The sequence below is a fragment of the Lampetra fluviatilis genome, chromosome 22 (genome assembly GCF_964198595.1).
Source record: "Lampetra fluviatilis chromosome 22, kcLamFluv1.1, whole genome shotgun sequence".
In the NCBI taxonomy this organism is placed as follows: domain Eukaryota; kingdom Metazoa; phylum Chordata; class Hyperoartia; order Petromyzontiformes; family Petromyzontidae; genus Lampetra; species Lampetra fluviatilis.
The window spans coordinates 2,306,294-2,327,908 of NC_136296.1; the positions used below are offsets into that span (position 1 = coordinate 2,306,294).

Below are 21,615 nucleotides of genomic sequence, written 5' to 3' on the forward strand. Positions count from 1 at the left end.
GCCTGAGTGCAGCTGCGCACCTCTGCGTGCGCGGCGGAGCGATAGTGTAGCGGTTAGCAGCGCTGGGAACCTGGCGGCCCCGAGTTTGATTTCCCGCTCACGGCCGACACCGGTGGCGATTATCTGAACCGGTTCTGGGCCTCCCCTATGTCGACTCGGCCTCAAATGAGTACCTGGTGCGGTGTGTAAACATCGTCACTGGGGAGACAAAGGCGGCCGGGCATGGTGCTGGCCACCCACCCCATCGTGTGCCGTACCAGCCTTCATAGGTGCTCGCTAACAGCACTTGCCCCAACAGTCTGTTAAGGCTATATGGTTTATCTTTGGCTATACACACATGCATTATTCCACAAACTATTCCAGTGCTTTTGATGTTATATACTACTATACCTCACGGTATTCTAGTGTACGTTTTACGTACGAAGGATTGCTATTCATCACAAAATTGCAGTTGATGGAACCATGCTCCACGTAGACATTTACACTAATAACCGCCGTTATAAGTGGCGGTGATGTCACCATGGCACTTGAGCCAAGTTTGGTGCACCTTGAGACAATGAGAAGTTTCGAGAGGCTTGCTGGCAGGAGGACACGGGACAGACTCCGTTGTTATGGGTTAACGAAGGCGACTGGACGATGCGCCACCTGTGGCTCCCCACTATGCCAACTTGCTGCATTTTAGCCACCACCGTGCCCCACTCATTGCGTGAGGTGACATTAGCAAGCACACCACATGACACGCCATCCTTCACGGTCGTTCTCTACATACGACTTGGTTGCCAGTATTGACTATGATCGCGTAGCGCCACCCGGTACTCTCCACCACCACCACCAGGCCCGGACTGGGTAGGCAAATGCCCGGTGGACCAGTCCATTCCGAGGTCCGGTGGGCCGGTTTGTGTGGAGACATTGCAAATGTGATCAGAGTAATTAAATGAATACAAATATTTGAAAACCACTAAATGCGTACGCTTAATTGCTTATTTACGCTCTGAGTTGGCATTAAGTCCCATAGTCGCCAGCCCCAAAGATTCTTCTCACCAGCCAATTGAAAAAAAATGTTGACCAGCCCAAAAAGGCCAAAGAGATCGCACGGTATAAACTAAAAAAAATAATTGCCCATAGCCTGAAATTTAGTCCGGTGTGGTTATAAATGCCCATGCCGATTTTTAGTTCCAGCTCTTCACCACCCTCCAAATCAATCTACCACCCACCAACTCACTCTACCACCCATCCACTCACTCGACCACCCACCCACGCACCCACCAACTCACTCTACTACCAACCCACCCACCAACTCACTTTACCACCCAGCCACCCACTCACCTACCTACCAACTCACACGACCACCCACCCACTAACCGACCAACTCACTCTACCACCCACCCACCAACTCATTCTACCACCCAGCCACGCACCAATTATCTCTACCACACACCCACCAACTCACTCTATCACCCACCAACTCACTCTACCACCCACCCATTTACACACCCACCCACTCACTCTACCACCCACACACCAATTCACTCTACCACCCACCCACCAACTCAATCTACTACTCACCAACTCACTCTACCACCCAGAACCCCCCCTTACCCACCTACCAACTCACTCTACCACCCACCAACTCACTCTACCACCCGGTACACTAACCGCTGCGCCAATCCGGAGTCCCCCTTCCTCTAGGTCGATTCAGCCTTAAAAAAGAAAACGAGTATCCGGTGTGGTGGGTGTGTAGAGCATCAGCACTTGAGGAGACAAAGGCGGCCGGGCATGAGGGCAAAAGATGTGCTGGTGTACATACAAACCACCACTCATTGCAGGCACTTGCCCCAGCAGCCTACACGGGGGAGCTCTTCCTTTGTCTCAGTGCATCATGAGGTAGTCCAATCTGCAACAACATCAACACCAAATACCATCATCATCAACATCATTAACATTATTAACATCAACATTATCAACATGATCATCATCATCACCAACATCACTAACTCAACCACCCCCTCATTCAGCCACTCTACCACCCACCCACTAAACAACATATACTATCGACAACATACCAAACACTATACTGTATACATAATACTATACACAACGTACCATACAGACGATGCTATAGACAACATACCATACACAATGCGATAGACAGCATAGCATACACATGATACAGTACACACTATACAATGGACAGAATATCATACCGGATACTGTTTTCACCGTACTATACACATTATACAGTACAAAATACTGTACACAACATACACACAATGCTATACACACCGTACTATACACCCCCACTATACGCACAACACTATACACAATACCATACACACACTACTAAACTATACACACAACACTATACACACCATACTATGCACATAATACTATACAAACCATACTATACACACCATGCTATACACGCACCATACCATACACACAATACTATAACACACACGAGTGCTGTTAGCGAGCAGTAGCACCTATGAAGGTTACCGGCACTGTGGCAGACGAGGGGGTGGGTGTCCAGCAACCACGCCCGACCGCCTTTGTCTCTCCAGTGGCGATGTTTACGCACCGCACCAAGTACATAATTTGAGGCTGAGTCGACCTAGGGGAGGCCCAGGACCGGTTAAGATAATCGTCACTGATGTTGGCGGTGAGCGGGAATCGAACCCGGGTCGCCGAATTCATAGCCCAGCGTAGCGCTAACCGCTACACCACCACTCCCCACATACACAAAGATCCCCCATTTAGCCTTAACAGACTGTAGGGGCAAGTGCTGTGAGCGAGCACCACATACACACACACACGCAAACACAGAGACACACGCAGAGAGACACACACAAAGACATAGACACACAGAGACATAGGCACACACAGAGGGGGTGGGTGGCCAGCACCACGCACGCCCACCACCCCGGCCGCCTTTGTCTCTCCCCCAGTGCTGGCGATGCTGACCACACACCGTGGCACCGGGTTACCCATTTGAGGCCGAGTCGACCTAAGGGGAGGCCCCCCCACCGCCACTGAACCGACGGCGACCACCGTGAGTGGGAATCAAACTTGGCGCCTAGCACCTCGAAAACCGGAAGTGGCGGCGAGGGATGGGGGTGAGGAGGGGCGGGGCGGTGGGCGGGGCGATAGATAGGGTGGTGGGCGGGGCTTGTGGGAGGGGCGGTAGGCGGGGCGAGACACTTGCTACGTCATAGACTTGGGGGCGGGGTTACGTGACGTCGCGGGGCAGCGTCGTTCATAACTCTGGACGCGTGCGAAGCAGACGGCAGCACCTTCACCTTGCTCTCTTCATCGTCGTCGTGATCCAAGCGATAACACTCGAAGAGGTGAGTACGTGAATCTAAGTTGATGTTGTCCGTGTTGATGATGTGAGTCCGTGCTGATGATGTGGGTCTGTGTTGATGATGCGAGTCTATGTTGATGATGTGAGTCCGTGTTGATGATTTGGGTCTGTGTTGATGATGCGAATCTGTATTGATGATGTGAGTCAGTGTTGATACTGTGAGTCTGTATTGATGATGCAAGTCTGTATTGATTATTTGAATCCGTGGTGATAATGTGAATCGGTGATGATGTGAGTCTGTGTTGTGAATCTCTCCACCACCCCACACCATTCTCCACCCAGAGAAGCCGTGAAATCTAAGCAGTACAACAACGCTACTCTGAAAATCAACGCCATGGAGGTACGCATGGCCTCCTCCACTCGACTTAGGAACACCACCAGCACTTAAAAATATGACCCACATTTACGAACACTACCCACACTTTCGAACACCATCCACACTTACGAATACCACCCACACTTAGGAACACCACCCACACTTACGAACACCAACCACACTTACGAACACCAACCACACTTACGAACACCACCCACACTTACGAACACCACCCATACATACGAACACCACCCACACATATGCATATGTATGTATATGTGTGTACGTATCTATATGCGTGTAAATGTATGTGCGTGTGTACGTGTGTATATGTATGTGTGTTTAGACGAGTCAAAATGAACCGAGCCGGAGTCAGCCTACGTCTGCCAACATGTGGAGTGCGCTGACCTCTGGCAGCGCAATAATTCGCAGCAAATCACCCAAAGGTAAGATAAACAGAGAGGAGAGAGCAGAGATAGAAAGTAGAGAGGAGCAACAGCAACATCATGAAAGTCAAACTAATAATATCAGCTCAAATGAAAGCAGCTCAAGCAAGTGGGCTGATATCATCGTCATCATCGTCGCGTGGAAAGGCAGCCAAATCACACTTGGATAATTGTTGATTCCTAAATGGGGAGGGTGGGAATAGATCGGAAGACCCGGAGAGAAATTCCATGCAGTGACCGCTTTACCAAGAGACCCACAGATATGACCATCAACACAGGGACACACTCATAGACACACAGAAACATTCATAGACACATAGAGACACACAGAGAAACCCATAGATATGTAGAGACACCTACAGAGAGACCTAGACACATAGAGGCCCACAGAGACACCCACAGAGATACCCATAGACACAGAGAGACACCCATATACACACAGAAATACTCATAGACACATAGAGACACACAGAGACACCGGTAGACACACAGAGACACCCATAGACACTCATAGTATGGGTCTCTCTGAGTCTCTGCGAGTCTATACCGGTCTCTGTGGGTCTAAGTGGGTCTCTATGGTTCTATATAAGTCTCTGGATCTCCATAGGTCTCTATGAGTATGGATCTCTATGGGTTGCTGTGGGTCTCAGTGGGTATCTATGGTTCTACAAGAGTCTGTGGATCTCCATAGGTCTCTATGTGTATGGGTCTCTGTGGTTATATCTGAGTATGGGTCTCTATGGTTCTATATAGGTATGGGTCTCTGTGGTTCTATATGGGTTATAAATGAGTATGGGTCTCTATGGTTCTAAAAGAGTATAGGTGTCTATGGGTCTCTATATGTCTGACCAGCTATTGTGCCTCAGCCTTGTTCCATCTGGGCCGGCCCTCTAGCTGCTACCGTAGGCGCACACCACGCTCAACATACCTGGTGAGTCGGTATAGTCAGCAACTGCCAACGTCGAACCCCGGGCGGTGGTTAACTAACCCGGAAAACTACGTCTTGCCACTGGGTACAGATGGGGCTGGTCGAGAGAGTGAAGTTGACGCTGCGCAAATCACCCTCACTTAAATCCAAGTTCTCTGCGCAAGTCATGGCCCTTTTTACCAAGGTCATTATAAAAGTCCTGTGGCGATGGGTGAGCGACGAAGCAGCAGGCATGGATATGCTGGAAGCTGTAGCCACAAACCTGCACGCAGGCGGCTCAGGATATTGGTCGCTTTTTGGGGCAAATTCGTTTCTAAATTAAGTTGTTGTTGATGTTGTTTTTGATGTTGTCATTGTTGTTGTTTTTGTTATTGTTGTTGCTGTTGTGGATGTTGGTATTATTGTTTCTGTTGTTGCTGTTGTTGCTGTTGTTGATGATGTTGTTGCTGTTATTGATGTTGATGTTGTTGTCATGTCCGCAGCAATCCTGGCTCTCTTCGAGCCTCACCTCACCGAGCGCCAGAAGCTTGAGCTCACCACGATGAACGAGATCTGGTACTTTACTCTGGACGACGGCGAGGAGGAAACGTCGCGAGGCGGCATCAGGAACCACGGCTACGATGACCAAGAGCACAATTACATTCCTGTGAGGCTCACTGAGACACACAGCGATGCAGAGACACCAATAGAGACCCATAAATACCCAAAGAGACACCCATAGAGACACAAAGACACCCATAGAGACCCACAGAGACTCTCATAGAGACCCACAACTACATTCCTGTGAGGCTCACAAAGACACACAGAGATGCAGAGACACACAGAGATGCAGAGACGCCCATAGAGACCCAAAGACACCCATAGAAACCCACAACCTGTGAGGCTCACGGAGAAACAGAGACACCCATAGAGACCCACAGAGACCTCACAGAGACACCCATAGAGACCCACAGAGACCTCCACCCACATATATCCAAAGAGACACCGATAGAGACCCAGAGAGACCAGCAGAGACACCCATAGAGACCCATATAGACACCCATAGAGACAAGCATAGAGACCCACAGAGATCCACAGAGACAGCCATAGAGACCCACCGAGACCTAGACCCCCAGAGATCCTCAGAGACACCTATAGAGACCCACAGAGACCCACAGAGACACACAGAGATCCACGGGATTCCCCACCCTGACCCCCACCATGACTACCTTCCCGTGACCTCCCCATGACCCTCCCGACCCTAACTACCTCCCCCCCCCCGCCTGGTGACCCCCTGCAGGTCGAGCACGAGCACTTCAACTACCGATTTGAGCTGGGCAGGAAGATCGGGCAGGGCGGGCAGGGCGTGGTCGTGCAGTGTCTGGACCACAAGACGCAGACTCTGGTGGCGCTCAAGATCCTCGCCTCTCCCACCCAGTGAGTGGTACCCTGGAGCAGCCGTGCAGTCAACAAACCAACAACAAAAACAAACAACAATACAGAGATTATGAGGCTGCCCGCTGCTGCTGTGACTTCACAGCCAGGGGCAGCCTCATAATCTCAAACTAGGGCTGCCCGCCCTTGCTTGCAGCTTTCCGTCACTCAACCATACACCCACCCGCCCACTCGCCTAGCCACCCGCCCACCCACCCACGACTACCTCTCCCCACCACCACCCACCCACCCACCACCACCCCACCCACCACCACCTCCTCTCCCCACCACCACCCACCCACCCCCAGCACCTCCCCACCACCCATTGCCACCACCACCCACTTCCCACCAACAAACAACCGGTTAAGTGCTGAACTTTTATCTGTCTCTTTCTGTCTCCATTTCTGTCTCTTTCTGTCTCTCTCTGTGTCTGTCTGTCTCTCTTTGTGTCTCTCTGTATCTCTGTCTGTCTCTATATCTGCGTCTCTCTGTTTATATCTCACTCGATCACAGCTTCAAGGACGATGCGTACCAGATGATGGAGCTGCGGATGTCCATGGAGCTCCAGACGGTCCGTAGTGACGTGGACTACAACGTAGCCAACGTCATGCATTTGTTTTACTTCCGGGGACACAAATGCATCGTAATGGAGCTGTTGAAGTACGGGCACCACCACCACCACCCACCAATCACTCACTCACCCACCCACCCACTCATCCACCCACCCACTCATCCACCTACTCATCCACACATTCATCCACCCATTCAACCACCCACTCACTCACTCACCCACCCACATACTTATTCTCTCACCCAAACACCCACTCACCCACCCACTGACTCACTCACTCACCCACCCACCCACTTATTCACCCACCCACCCACTCATTCACCCACCCAAACACTTACTCATCCACCCACTCACCCACCGACCCACCCACTCATCCACCAACCCACACACTCACCCACTCACTCACTCACTCACCCTCCCACTAATCTATCCACCCACCCACCCATTCACTCACTCACCTACCCACCCACTCATCCACTAACCCACTCACCCACCCTCTCACCCACCCACCCGCTCACCCACTCATCCACTCATTCACCCACCTACCACCACCACACACCCACTCACCCACTCACTCACCCACTCACTCACCCACTCACTCACCCACTCACTCACCGACTCACTCACTCACCTACTCACCCACTCACTCAACCACCCACCCACTTACCCACCCACTCACCCACCCATCCACTTATGCACCCACCCACCCTGTGACTCACCCACCCACCCACTCATCCACTCATCCACCCACCCACTCATCCACCCACCCACCAACTCATCCACCCACCCAATACTACAACCACCACACACTCACTCACTCACTCACCCAACACCACTCACTCACTCAACCACCCTCTCACTCATCCAACCACCCACCAACTCATTCACTCATTCACCCACCAATCACTACCACCATCACCACACACCCACTCACTCACTCACCCACCCACCCACCCAGTCATCCACCCACCCACCGACTCAGCCACTCACTCACCCACTCACCCATCCACTTATCCACCCACCCACCCACTAATCCAGGAACTCACTCACCCACCCACTCATCCACTCATCCACCCACTCATTCACTCTCCCACCCGCCACCCACTCATCCACTCACTCACTCACCCACTCACCCACCCACCCACTCACTTACTCATGCACTCACCCATTTATTCACCCACTCACCCATTCATTCACCCACCAAATGCTACAAATACCACACACCCACTCACTCACCCACCACCACCACACATCCACTCACTCATCCACCACCCACTGATTCACTCACTCATCCACTCACTCACCTACCCACCCACCAACCCGCTCACCCATCCACCGACCCACCACTACAACCCACCCACCACCATCACCACCCACAGACCCTCAGACCTATAGACACATACAGAGACACCCACAGATACCCACAGAGACCCACAGAGACACGCAAAGACTTACAGAAACTCACAGAGACACCTACTGAGACCCGTAGAGACCCACAGAGACGCCTATAGAGAATCACAGAGAACCACACAGACATTCACAGAGACCCACAGAGACACCCACAGAGACCCACAGAGACAACCACACAGAGACCCAGAGACCCACAGAGACACCCACAGAGACACCCACAGAGACACCCACAGAAACACCCACAGAGACACCCACAGAGAACCACACAGACACCCACAGAGACCCACAGAGACACCCACATAGAACCACAGAGACCCACAGAGACCCACAGAGACCAACAGAGACCCACAGAGACACCCACAGAGACCCACACAGAGACACCCAGACCCACAGAGACACCTACAGAGGCCCACAGAGAACCACATAGACACCCACAGAGACCCACAGAAACACCCACACAGAGACCCACAGAGACACCCACATAGAACCACAGAGACCAACAGAGACCCACAGAGACACCCACAGAGACACCCACAGAGACCCACAGAGACGCTCAGACCCATAGAGACCCACAGAGACACCCACAGAGACACCCACAGAGACCCACAGAGAACCACATAGACACCCACAGATACCCACAGAGACACCCACACAGAGACCCACAGAGACACCCACATAGACCCACAGAGACCAACAGAGACGCACGGAGACACCCACAGAGACCCACAGAGAACCACATAGACACCCACAGAGACCCACAGAGACACCCACAAATACCCACAGAGACCCACAGAGACACCCACAGAGAACCACACAGACACCCACAGAGACCCACAGAGACACCCACATAGAACCACAGAGACCCACAGAGACCCACAGAGACCAACAGAGACCCACAGAGACCCACACAGAGACACCCAGACCCACAAAGACCCACAGAGACACCCACAGAGGCCCACAGAGAACCAGACACCCACAGAGACCCACAGATACACCCACACAGAGACCCACAGAGACCCACAGAGACACCCACATAGAACCACAGAGACCAACAGAGACCCACAGAGACACCCACAGAGACCCACAGGGACACCCAGACCCAAAGAGACCCACAGAGACAACCCACAGAGACCACAGAGACACCCACACAGAGACCCACAGAGACACCCACACAGAAACCCACAGAGACCCACAGAAATCCACCGAGACCCTGACGTCGCCTCACGTCGCTGCCGCTTTCTCCCTATCGCAGGAAGAGCCTCCATCAGGTGCTCATAGAAAGGGGGCAGTGGCGCATCGACGAGGACGATTTGAGGTCGTACGCCAGGGGCATCGTCCGCTTCCTCGCCTACACCAAGTCCCGGGGCATCGTCCACGGGGACATCAAGCCGGTGAGTGGAGGGCATGCTGGGGGGACGCAGGAGGGATGCTGGGGGCATGATCGGGGCACGCTGGGGGCACGATGGGGGCACACTGGGGGCACGGTCACTCACTACAACGCACCCCCACAAAGCCATCCACCCACCCACCCACTCACTGACCAATCCATCCACTCACCCAGCCAACCACCCTCCCACACACCAATCCACCCACCCACCCATCCACTCACCCACCCATCCATCCACCCACCCACCCACTCATCCATCCACCCACCCATCCACCCATTCACCCAATCATCCACCCATCCACCCACCCACCCGCCCATCCACTCACCCACCCACCCATCCATCTATTTACCCATCCACCCACCCACCAATCCACCACCCACCCACCCATCCACTCACCCACCCATCCACCCACCCACCCATCCACCCATCCACCCAACCATCCACTCACCCATCCATCCACCCATCTACCCATCTACCCATCCACTCACCCACCCGTTCACCCACCCACCCACCCACCAATCCACTCACCCACCCACCAATCCACTCACCCATTCACCCAACCACCCACTCACCCACACACCCATCCACCCATTCACTCAACCACCCATTCACCCATCCATCCACTTACCCACCCACCTTGACCCCGCTGAGTAGTGTTAATCCTCTCTCTCTATCTGTCTGCCGCTCGCTCACCATCCAGGGCAATGTTCTCTTGAAGAACAACTCAAGCAGTGTGGTCAGAGTCACCGACTTCGGCTTCAGCTTCTTTGTGGACCAACAACGTGAGTGGTGACCCGCCCACACACTTGCATGTGTGCGTAAGTGTGTGTCTGGGTGGGTGGGTGGCTAAAGCACAGCAAGTTGGCACAGTAAGAGGCACAGGTGGTGCATCAGCCAGTCATCTCAGTCAGTCGACCTGTGGCATCTGGGTCTGCCCCGTGACCTCCTGTCAGCGGGCGTTTGACACTTCACGTGGCCTCAACATGCACATAGCATGACACATGCGTCGTGGTGACATCACCGCCAGTCAGTGGCGAATTGCAGTTGTTGTTGTTTGTTCATGTGTGTCGGAGTCACACCCATCCACTCACCAACCCATTCACCCACCCATTCATCCACCCACCCAACTATCCACCCATCCACCAACTCACCCACCCATCCTGCTGCTTTCGTTCTCGTCCGCACAGCGTCGTACATTGGAGGCACCCTCCCCTACATGGCCCCCGAGGTGGTTCTGGGCTACCCGGCCACCTGCGCCGCGGACATGTGGTCCCTGGGCTGCACCGTCGCCAAGCTGGTCATCAGAAAGGAGCTCTTCGTCTACGACATGGACAACGACCATGTGGCCTGCTGCATCGAGGTGACCAGGGCGTCTCGGGAAGGCAGTAGCCGACTTGGCCAGGGAGCCACATACCCATCTACTCACTCACCTACCCACCCAATTAGCCACCCAACCACCCAGCCACCCACCCACCCAACCATCCACTCACCCACCAGCCACCCATCCACCCACCCATCCACACACTCACCCACTCACCCAAATAGTCACCCATCCACACACTCACCCATCCACCCATCCACCCACTCACCCACCCACCTTGTCACCCATCTACCCACTAACCCACCCATTCACCCACCCACTCACCCACCACCCACCAATCTAGTCACCTATCCACCCACTCACCTACCCATCCACCCACTCACCCACCCGCCTAGTCAGCCATCCACCTACTCATCCACTCACCCACCCATCCACCCATTCACCCACCCCCCGGTCACCCACCCACCTACCTATCTAGCCACCCAGCCACACACCCAGCCATCCACTCACCCATCTAGTCACCCCTCCACACACTCACCCACCCATCCACCCACTCACCCATCCACCCACCCACAGAGTTACCCATCCACCCACTCACCCACCCACCCATCGAGACACCCATCCACCCATTCATCCACCCACCCATCCACCCACCCACCCATCTAGTCACCCATCCACCCACTCACCCACCCATCTATCCACTTACCAGCCTTGCAGCTGGAACAATAAACATAGTTTAATTTAAGTATGGGTCTCTGTGAGTATGGGTCTCTCCGAGTATGGGTCTCTACGAGTATGGGTCTCTCCGAGTATGGGTCTCTGTGGGTTCCTCTATGGGTCTCTGTGGGTCTATGGGTCTCTATGAGTGTGAGTCTTTATGGGTTTCTATGAGTATGGGTCTCTGTGGGTCTTTATGAGTCTCTATGGGTCCCTCTATGGGTCTCTATGTGTATGGGTCTCTATGTGTCTGTAGAACGTGATGATGATGATGATGATATCAGCCACTTGGTTAAGTTGCTGTAATTTGTGATGGCCAGGTCGCTTCTGAAAAAGAGCTACACAGCAGCTCAGTGGGGGCCTTACCTGGTGTCTCTGTGTCTCTCTGTGTCTGTGTCTCTCTGCCTTGAAATGGTTGAGCAGATCCTGGGCATGCCTCCCAAACGAATGGTGAAGAAAGCTCCCCGCAGGGCGTCCTTCTTTGGTGAGTTTAAGGGTGGTGGTCATGTGGTGGTGATGATTATGATGGAGAGATGGTGGTGGTGGTGGTGGTAGTTTGGTGGTATAGTATTGGTGGTGTGGTGGTACTTTTATGGTGGTTATGATGATGGTGGAGAGGATGGTGGTGGTGGAGGTGGTGGTGGTGCGGTGGTGGTGGTGATGGAGATGGTGTTAGTGGTAGTGATGGAGATGATGGTGGTGTTGATGGTCTGTCTCTCTGTCTCTCTCCTGCAGACCCTTTCGGAATGCCTCACTGGCCTTCCAGGACGCGTGTCCCTGGAAGCGTTCCCCTGGACCACGTGCTGCAGGGATGTGGGGCGCAGCTCGTGAGCTTCGTGAAATGCTGCCTGCAGTAAGAACAGACTTACACACACCACACACACACCACACACACACACTACACACACACACCGCACACAACACACACAGACCACACACACAACACACACCGCACACACCGCACCCACCACACCCACCACACACACCACACACAACACACACACACACACCACACACATCTACCATACCCACCCACCACACCCACCCCACCCCACCCAAACCACACACCCACCCCACCTACCCACACCACCCACCCCACTCACACCACACACAGATCATACATACCACACACACACCACCCACACGCACCCATCTACCCCACACACACCCACACACCTACCCAACCACCCCATACACCACACACACAAGACAAAGATCCCCCCAGTATAGCCTTAATAGACTGTAAGGGCAAGTGCTGTTTGCAAGCACCTACGAAGGCTGTGGCACACGAGTGGTTGGGTGGCCAGCAACCAAGCCCGGCCGCCTTTGTCTCCCGAGTGGCGATGTTGCCTACACAGCAGGTACTCATTTGAGGATGAGTCGACCTAGGGGAGGAGGCCCATGTACTGGATCAGATAATCGCAAATCACTGGCGGTGTTGGTGGCCATGAGCGGGTATAGAAATTCGAGTCTCTGCCAGGTTCGTGGTAGCGCAGCATAGCGCTAACCACTGCACCACCGCCTCCCCTCTCCGTGCCCCACCCCCTACCATCCCCTCCCCCCTCTTCCCCCCCACCCCCATTCCCACCCCAGATGGGATCCGAAACTGCGGATGACTCCGGATCAGGCGCTGGCTCACGGCTGGCTCAAGAGCAAGGACACCGCCACCACCCCCAGCTGGGACACCCACAGCACGAACACCCCCACCAGGGCCACTGTCACCCCCACCAGGGCCAATGCCCCTCCCACCAGGGCCACAGCCACCCCCACCAGAGCCACTGCCACCCCCACCACGACCACTGCCACCCCCACCAGGGCCAATACCACCCCTACCGCGACCACTGCCACCCCCACCAGAGCCACTGCCACCCCCACCACGACCACTGCCACCCCCACCACGACCACTGCCACCCCCACCAGAGCCACTGCCACCTCCACCAGGGCCAATACCACCCCCACCACGACCACTGCCACCCCCACCAGGGCCACTGCCACCCCCACCAAGACCACTGCCACCCCCACCACGACCACTGCCACCCCCACCAAGGCCACTGCCACCCCCACCAGGGCCACTGCCACCCCCACCAGGGTAACTGCCACCCCCACCACGACCACTGCCACCCCCACCATGACCACTTCCACCCCCACCAGAGCCACTGCCACCCCCACCACGACCACTGCCACCCCCACCACGACCACTGCCACCCCCACCACGACCACTGCCACCCCCACCACGACCACTGCCACCCCCACCACGACCACTGCCACCCCCACCAGGGCCACTGCCACCCCCACCACGACCACTGCCACCACGACCACTGCCACCCCCACCACGACCACTGCGACCCCCACCACGACCACTGCCACTCCCACCACGACCACTGCCACCACGACCACTGCCACCCCCACCACGACCACTGCCACCCCCACCAGGGCCAATGCCACCCCCACCACGACCACTGCCACCCCCACCACGACCACTGCCACCCCCACCAGTGCCACTGCCACCCCCACCACGACCAGTGCCACCCCCACCACGACCACTGCCACCCCCACCACGACCACTGCCACCCCCACCAGGGCCAATGCCACCCCCACCACGACCACTGCCACCCCCACCAAGGCCACTTCGACCCCCACCAGGGTCACTGCCACCTCCACCAGGGCCAATGCCACCCCCACCAAGGCCACTGCCACCCCCACCAAGGCCACTGCCACCCCCACCAGGGCCAATGCCACCCCCACCACGACCACTGCCACCCCCACCACGACCACTGCAACCCCCACCACGACCACTGCCACCCCCACCACGACCACTGCCACCCCCACCACGACCACTGCCACCCTCACCAGGGCCAATGCCACCCCCACCACGACCACTGCCAACCCCAGCACGACTACTGCCACCCCCACCAGGGCCACTGCCACCCCCACCACGACCACTGCCACCCCCACCACGACCACTGCCACCCCCACCACGACCACTGCCACCCCCACCACGACCACTGCCACCCCCATTACGACTACTGCCACCCCCACCAGGGCCACTGCCACCCCCACCACGACCACTGCCACCCCCACCACGACCAGTGCCACCCCCACCACGACTACTGCCACCCCCACCACGACCACTGCCACCCCCACCACGACCACTGCCACCCCCACCACGACCACTTCCACCCCCACCAGTGCCACTGCCACCCCCACCAAGGCCACTGCCACCCCCACCAAGGCCACTGCCACCCCCACCAAGGCCACTGTCACCCCGACCAGGGCCACTGCCACCCCCACCACGACCACTGCCACCCCCACCACGACCACTGCCACCCCCACCACGACCACTGCCACCCCCACCAGGGCCAATGCCACCCCCACCACGACCACTGCCACCCCCAGCACGACTACTGCCACCCCCACCAGGGCCACTGCCACCCCCCCCAAGGCCACTCCCACCCCCACCAGGGCCATTGCCACACCCACCAAGGCCACTGCCACGCCCACCAAGGCCACTCCCACCCCCACCAGGGCCACTGCCACCCCCACCAGGGCCACTGCCACCCCCACCACGACCACTGGCACCCCCACCACGACCAGTGCCACCCCCACCACGACTACTGCCACCCCCACAACGACCACTGCCACCCCCACCAGGGCCAATGCCACCCCCACCACGACCACTGCCACCCCCAGCACGACTACTGCCACCCCCACCAGGGCCACTGCCACCCCCACCACGACCACTGCCACCCCCACCACGACCAGTGCCACCCCCACCACGACTACTGCCACCCCCACCACGACCACTGCCACCCCCACCAGGGCCAATGCCACCCCCACCACGACCACTGCCACCCCCACCACGACCACTTCCACCCCCACCAGTGCCACTGCCACCCCCACCACGACCACTGCCACCCCCACCACGACCAGTGCCACCCCCACCACGACCACTGCCACCCCCACCACGATCACTGCCACCTCCACCAGGGCCAATGCCACCCCCACCAAGGCCACTGCCACCCCCACCAAGGCCACTGCCACCCCCACCAAGGCCACTGCCACCCCCACCAGGGCCACTGCCACCCCCACCACGACCACTGCCACCCCCACCACGACCACTGCCACCCCCACCACGACCACTGCCACCCCCACCAGGGCCAATGCCACCCCCACCACGACCACTGCCACCCCCAGCACGACTACTGCCACCCCCACCAGGGCCACTGCCACCCCCACCACGACCACTGCCACCCCCACCACGACCACTGCCACCCCCACCAGGGCCAATGCCACCCCCACCACGACCACTGCCACCCCCACCAAGGTCACTGCCACCCCCACCAGGGCCACTGCCACTTCCACCAGGGCCAATGCCACCCCCACCAGGGCCAATGCTACCCCCACCAAGGCCACTGACACCCCCACCAAGGCCACTGCCACCCCCACCAAGGCCACTGCCACCCCCACCAGGGCCACTGCCACCCCCACCAAGGCCACTGCCACCCCCACCAAGGCCACTCCCACCCCCACCAGGGCCAATGCCACCCCCACCAGGGCCATTGCCACCCCCACCAAGGCCAATGCCACCCCCACCAGGGCCACTGCCACCCCCACCAGGGCCACTGCCACCCCCACCACTACCACTGCCACCACCACCAAGGCCACTGCCACCCCCCCCAAGGCCACTCCCACCCCCACCAGGGCCATTGCCACCCCCACCAAGTCCACTGCCACGCCCACCAAGGCCACTCCCACCCCCACCAGGGCCACTGCCACCCCCACCAGGGCCACTGCCACCCCTACCATGGCCACTGCCACCCCCACCAGGGCCACTGCCACCCCCACCAAGGCCAATGCCACCCCCACCAGGGCCACTGCCACCCCCACCAGGGCCACTGCCACCCCCACCAGGGCCACTGCCACCCCCACCAGGGCCACTGCCACCCCGACCAGGGCCACTGCCACCCCCATCAAGGCCACTGCAACCCCCACCAGGGCCACTGCCACCCCCACCAGGGCCACTGCCACCCCCACGAAAGCCACTGCCACCCTCACCAAGGCCACTCCCACCCCCACCCGGGCCAATGCCACCCCCACCAGGGCCATTGCCACCCCCACCAAGGCCAATGCCACCCCCACCAGGGCCACTGCCACCCCCACCAGGGCCACTGCCACCCCCACCAGGGCCACTGCCACCCCCACCAAGGCCAATGCCACCCCCACCAGGGCCAATGTCACCCCCACCAGGGCCACTGCCACCCCCACCAGGGCCACTGCCACCCCCAACAGGGCCACTGCCACCCCGACTAAGGCCACTGCCACCCCCACCAGGGCCACTGCCACCCCCACCAGGGCCACTGCCACCCCCACCAGGGCCACTGCCACCCCCACCAAGGCCAATGCCACCCCCACCAGGGCCACTGCCACCCCCACCAGGGCCACTGCCACCTCCACCAGGGCCACTGCCACCCCCACCAGGGCCACTGCCACCTCCACCAGGGCCACTCCCACTCCCACCAGGGCCACTGCCATCCCCACCAAGGCCACTGCCACCCCCACCAGGGCCAATGCCACCCCCACCAGGGCCACTGCCACCCCCACCAGGGCCAATGCCACTCCCACCAGGCCCAATGTCACCCCCACCAGGGCCACTGCCACCTCCACCAGGGCCACTGCCACTCCCACCAGGGCCAATGCCACCTCCACCAGGGCCACTGCCACCCCCACCAGGGCCAATGCCACTCCCACCAGGGCCACTGCCACCCCCACCAGGGCCACTGCCACCCCCACCAGGGCCACTGCCACCCCCACCAGGGCCAATGCCACTCCCACCAGGGCCACTGCCACCCCCACCAGGGCCAATGCCACTCCCACCAGGGCCACTGCCACCCCCACCAGGGCCACTGCCACCCCCAACAGGGCCACTGCCACCCCCACCAGGGCCACTGCCACCCCCAACAGGGCCACTGCCACCCCGACTAAGGCCACTGCCACCCCCACCAGGGCCACTGCCACCCCCACCAGGGCCACTGCCACCCCCACCAAGGCCAATGCCACCCCCACCAGGGCCACTGCCACCCCCACCAGGGCCACTGCCACCCCCACCAAGGCCAATGCCACCCCCACCAGGGCCACTGCCACCCCCACCAGGGCCACTGCCACCCCCACCAGGGCCACTGCCACTCCCACCAAGGCCACTGCCACCCACACCAAGGCCACTGCCACCCCTACCAGGGCCACTGCCAACCCCACCAGGGCCACAGCCACCTCCACCAGGGCCACTGCCACCCCCGGCAGGGCCACTGCCACCACCGGCAGGGCCACTGCCACCACCACCAGGGCCCCCACCACCACCAGCGAGTCCACCACCACCACTGCTGGGGATCTGCAGGCCTCTAAAGCTGCCGAGCCACGGTGAGACTCCCACTGTGTTCTCAGTGCAGGGCTGAGATGTCAACTACCCTCGCCTGGTACGCAGTAGGTCGTGGGTTTGACCCCGACCCTTGACGATACCTGCTGCTGCTGTATATTTGGACTCTGCGTTTCTCTCTCTCCCCGTGGAGATGTTAACTACCTCGCCTGGTGCACAGGAGGTTGTGGGTTCAATCCCGACCCCTGACGATGCCTGCTGCTGCTCTATATTTGGATTCTGCGTCTCTCCCCCCGTGGTGGTCACTGCGTGAATTTTTCTCCAGGTCCCCTGGCTTTTCTCTCCACATTTAGAATCGACATCACCACGCGGTTAGACTCTTTGGCTGCTGCTGTTAAATGGCCACTTGATGATGATGATATCAGCCACTTTGTTGAGCTGTTATCATTTGTGATAGCCAGAGCCGCTACTGAAAAAGATGCTACGTAGCTTAGTGGGCCTTACCTGGTAAAATAAAAATACAGTAGTTTAGTTTTAGTATGGATCTGTATGGGGCCCTGTGGTTCTATGAAAGTCTCTGTGGGTCTCCGTGAGTCTCTATGGGTCTCTGTGGGTCTCTGTGGGTCTCTGTGGGTATCTGTAAGTCTATGTGAGTCCCTGTGGGTGTCTGTGATTCTCTGTGTGTCGCTGTGAGTCTCTGTGGCTCTTTATGGGTGTATGTGATGCTGTGTGGGACTCTGTGAGTTTCTGTGGGTCTCTGAGTCTCTGCGAGTCTCTGTGGGTATCTGTAAGTCTCTGAGTCTCTGTGGGTATCTGTAATTATCTGTGGGCCTCTGTGAGTCTCCGTGGGTCTCTGTGTGTTTGATATGATGAGTCTCTAGATCTCTGTGGATTTCTGTATGGGTCTCTGTGGGTCTCTATGGTTCTATACGAGTCTCTATATCTCTATGGGTCTCTGTGTGGGCCTTCTGAAATAGAGCTACACAGTAGCTCAGTGGGAACCTTAAAGTTTAGTTTTACAATGGGTCTCTGTGGGTGTCTAAACATTTCCACCCGATGTAGATGATAATATCAACCACTTCGTTGAGCTGCTATCATGTGTGTTGGCCAGGTTGTTTCTGAACAAGAGCTAAACAGTATTTCAGTGTGATCTTACATGTGGTAACATAAACATAGTTTAGCTTTTGTTTGTGTTGCTGTGGGTCTCTGTGAGTAATGGTCTATGTGGGTCTGTATGGGTCTCTCTGGGTGACTATGAGTCTGTAGAAACACGCCATTAGAGTATTTCGCTGCTGCTAGCAATGTCTACACGATGATGATGATGATATCAGCACACTTGGTTGAGCTGCTATCGCTTGTGATGGCCAGAGCCGCTACTGGAAAAGAGCTACACAGCAGCTTAGTGGGAGCATTACAGCTGGTAAAATAAAGTCGTAGTTTTAATCCGTTAGTTCACCCATGGGAGGATCTAGTGGTGGTGGTGGTGAAGACCGACTGCGACCTTCTGGCCGTAGTAGTGAGATGCTGAAGTGATGGTGCTATGGTGCTGTGGTCCTGCTGTCTCCGCAGAGGTCAGACTGAGGAGAAGCCCCTATCATCATCATCATCATCGTCATTCTCACTGCTCGACCACATCTATGGAGAGCGGTTGAAGCTTGTGGAAGAGGAGGTGAAGGAGGAGAAAGAGGGAGACGAGACGGAGAAGGATGAGGACAAGGATAAGGAGGAGAAGGACAAAGATGGGAATGAGGAGAAGGACAAATATGGGAATGAGGAAGAGGACAAACATAAGAAGGAGGAGGATACTACAGAGGTGGAGAAGACAAAGGAGGAGATAGAAGAGGAGGAAGAAAAGACAGAAGAGGAGAAAGAGAAGACGGAGGAGGAGGTGGAGGAGGTGCAGCAGCCACAGGAGAAGAAGAAGCATGGGGGCCTGGCAAGGATGGGCAAGACACTCCGCTCACAACGTTCGCTCCTCAGCTGCATGGTGCTGTGCAGTGGCCAGGACACGGCACAATAGCGGGGTGGTGGTGGTGATGGAGTTGGTGCCACCCACCACCACGAGCAGCACCACCACCCCACCACCCACCCAGCTACCCACCCTGTAATACCACACTCACCACACACGCTCACCACACTCACCACACACACACTCCCGTAGGGAGCAGCTGTGGCACAAAGACTTAAGAGTGGACACCAGACATGGACTGGACACAGCTACTCTCACTGCACTCACCACACGCTCACCTCACACTCAGCACACCCAGGGCACCCCTTTACCCCAGACTCTAACCCGTGCTGGTTTTCATCCGGTGGCAGTCCTCAAAGGAGGAGGACGAGGGAGTGGGTGACCTCGCCACACGGTTTCCAGGAGAATCCTGCCTAGGCCCTCCACGTGGTGTGTGTGTTATAAATAGTAATATTTTATAATATATAGCGTCGTACGTAAAGTAGAATTTTTATATGTTGTTATTATTGTAAATATATTGTAATTGTAAGGAGTATTGTTATTATAAGAAAATTGTTATAATAGTCTTGTTATTATACATGAAGTCACAAAGACATGAAATGTCGTTGCAGACGTGTTTTGGGGTGGTGCCTTCGATTGTCAGTGCCGTGTGGGTCGGAGTTTATAATGGCCATGTCACCCACCCACTCATCTACCCACCCACTTGTTCACACACCCACTCACTTGTTCACACACCCACCAACTCGTTCACTCACCCACCCACCCACTTCTCCACTCACCCACCTACCCACTCGTTCACTCACCCACCCACCCACTCGTCCACTCACCCACTCACCCACCCACTCTATCACTCACCCACCCATTCACTGGTTCACTCACCCACCCACTCGTCCACTCACCCACCCTCCCACTCGTTTACTCACTCACCCACCCACTCCTTCTCTCACCTACCCACCCACTCGTTCAATCACTCACGCAATCTTTCACTCACCCACTCGTTCACTCACCCACCCAACCACTCGTTGACTCACCAACTCAGCAACTTGTTCACTCACCCACACACCAGTTGACTCACCCACCCACAAGTTCACTCACCCAACCCACTCGTTCACTCACCCACCCACTCGTTCACTCACCAACCCACCCACTCAATCACTCACCAACCCACCCACTCGTTGATTCACCCACCCACTCATTCACTCACCCAAACCACTCGTTCATTAACCCACCCACCAACGTGTTCACTCACCAACCCACCCACTCGTTTACCCACCTACCCACCCACTTGTTCATTCGCCCACCCACTCCTTCTCTTACCCACCCACCCACTTGTTCAATCACTCATGCAATCTTTCACTTACCCAAACACCCACTCGTTCACTCATCCACCCACCCAGTCACTCGA

General features: G+C 57.0%; 1 protein-coding gene across 1 annotated transcript; it reads left to right on the top strand.

The window, feature by feature from the left end:
- The first annotated feature begins 4,068 nt into the window (after nucleotides 1-4,068).
- Nucleotides 4,069-20,261, top strand: LOC144938420 (dual specificity tyrosine-phosphorylation-regulated kinase 4-like). The gene is made up of 12 exons (XM_078866201.1): nucleotides 4,069-4,123; nucleotides 5,534-5,697; nucleotides 6,331-6,467; nucleotides 6,978-7,124; nucleotides 9,698-9,836; nucleotides 10,534-10,615; nucleotides 11,021-11,193; nucleotides 12,295-12,355; nucleotides 12,607-12,724; nucleotides 13,465-13,547; nucleotides 14,025-14,149; nucleotides 19,818-20,261. Exons 1-12 carry the CDS (start codon nucleotides 4,069-4,071, stop codon nucleotides 20,259-20,261), a joined length of 1,728 nt encoding a protein of 575 aa, XP_078722327.1.
- The last annotated feature ends 1,354 nt before the right edge of the window (nucleotides 20,262-21,615 follow it).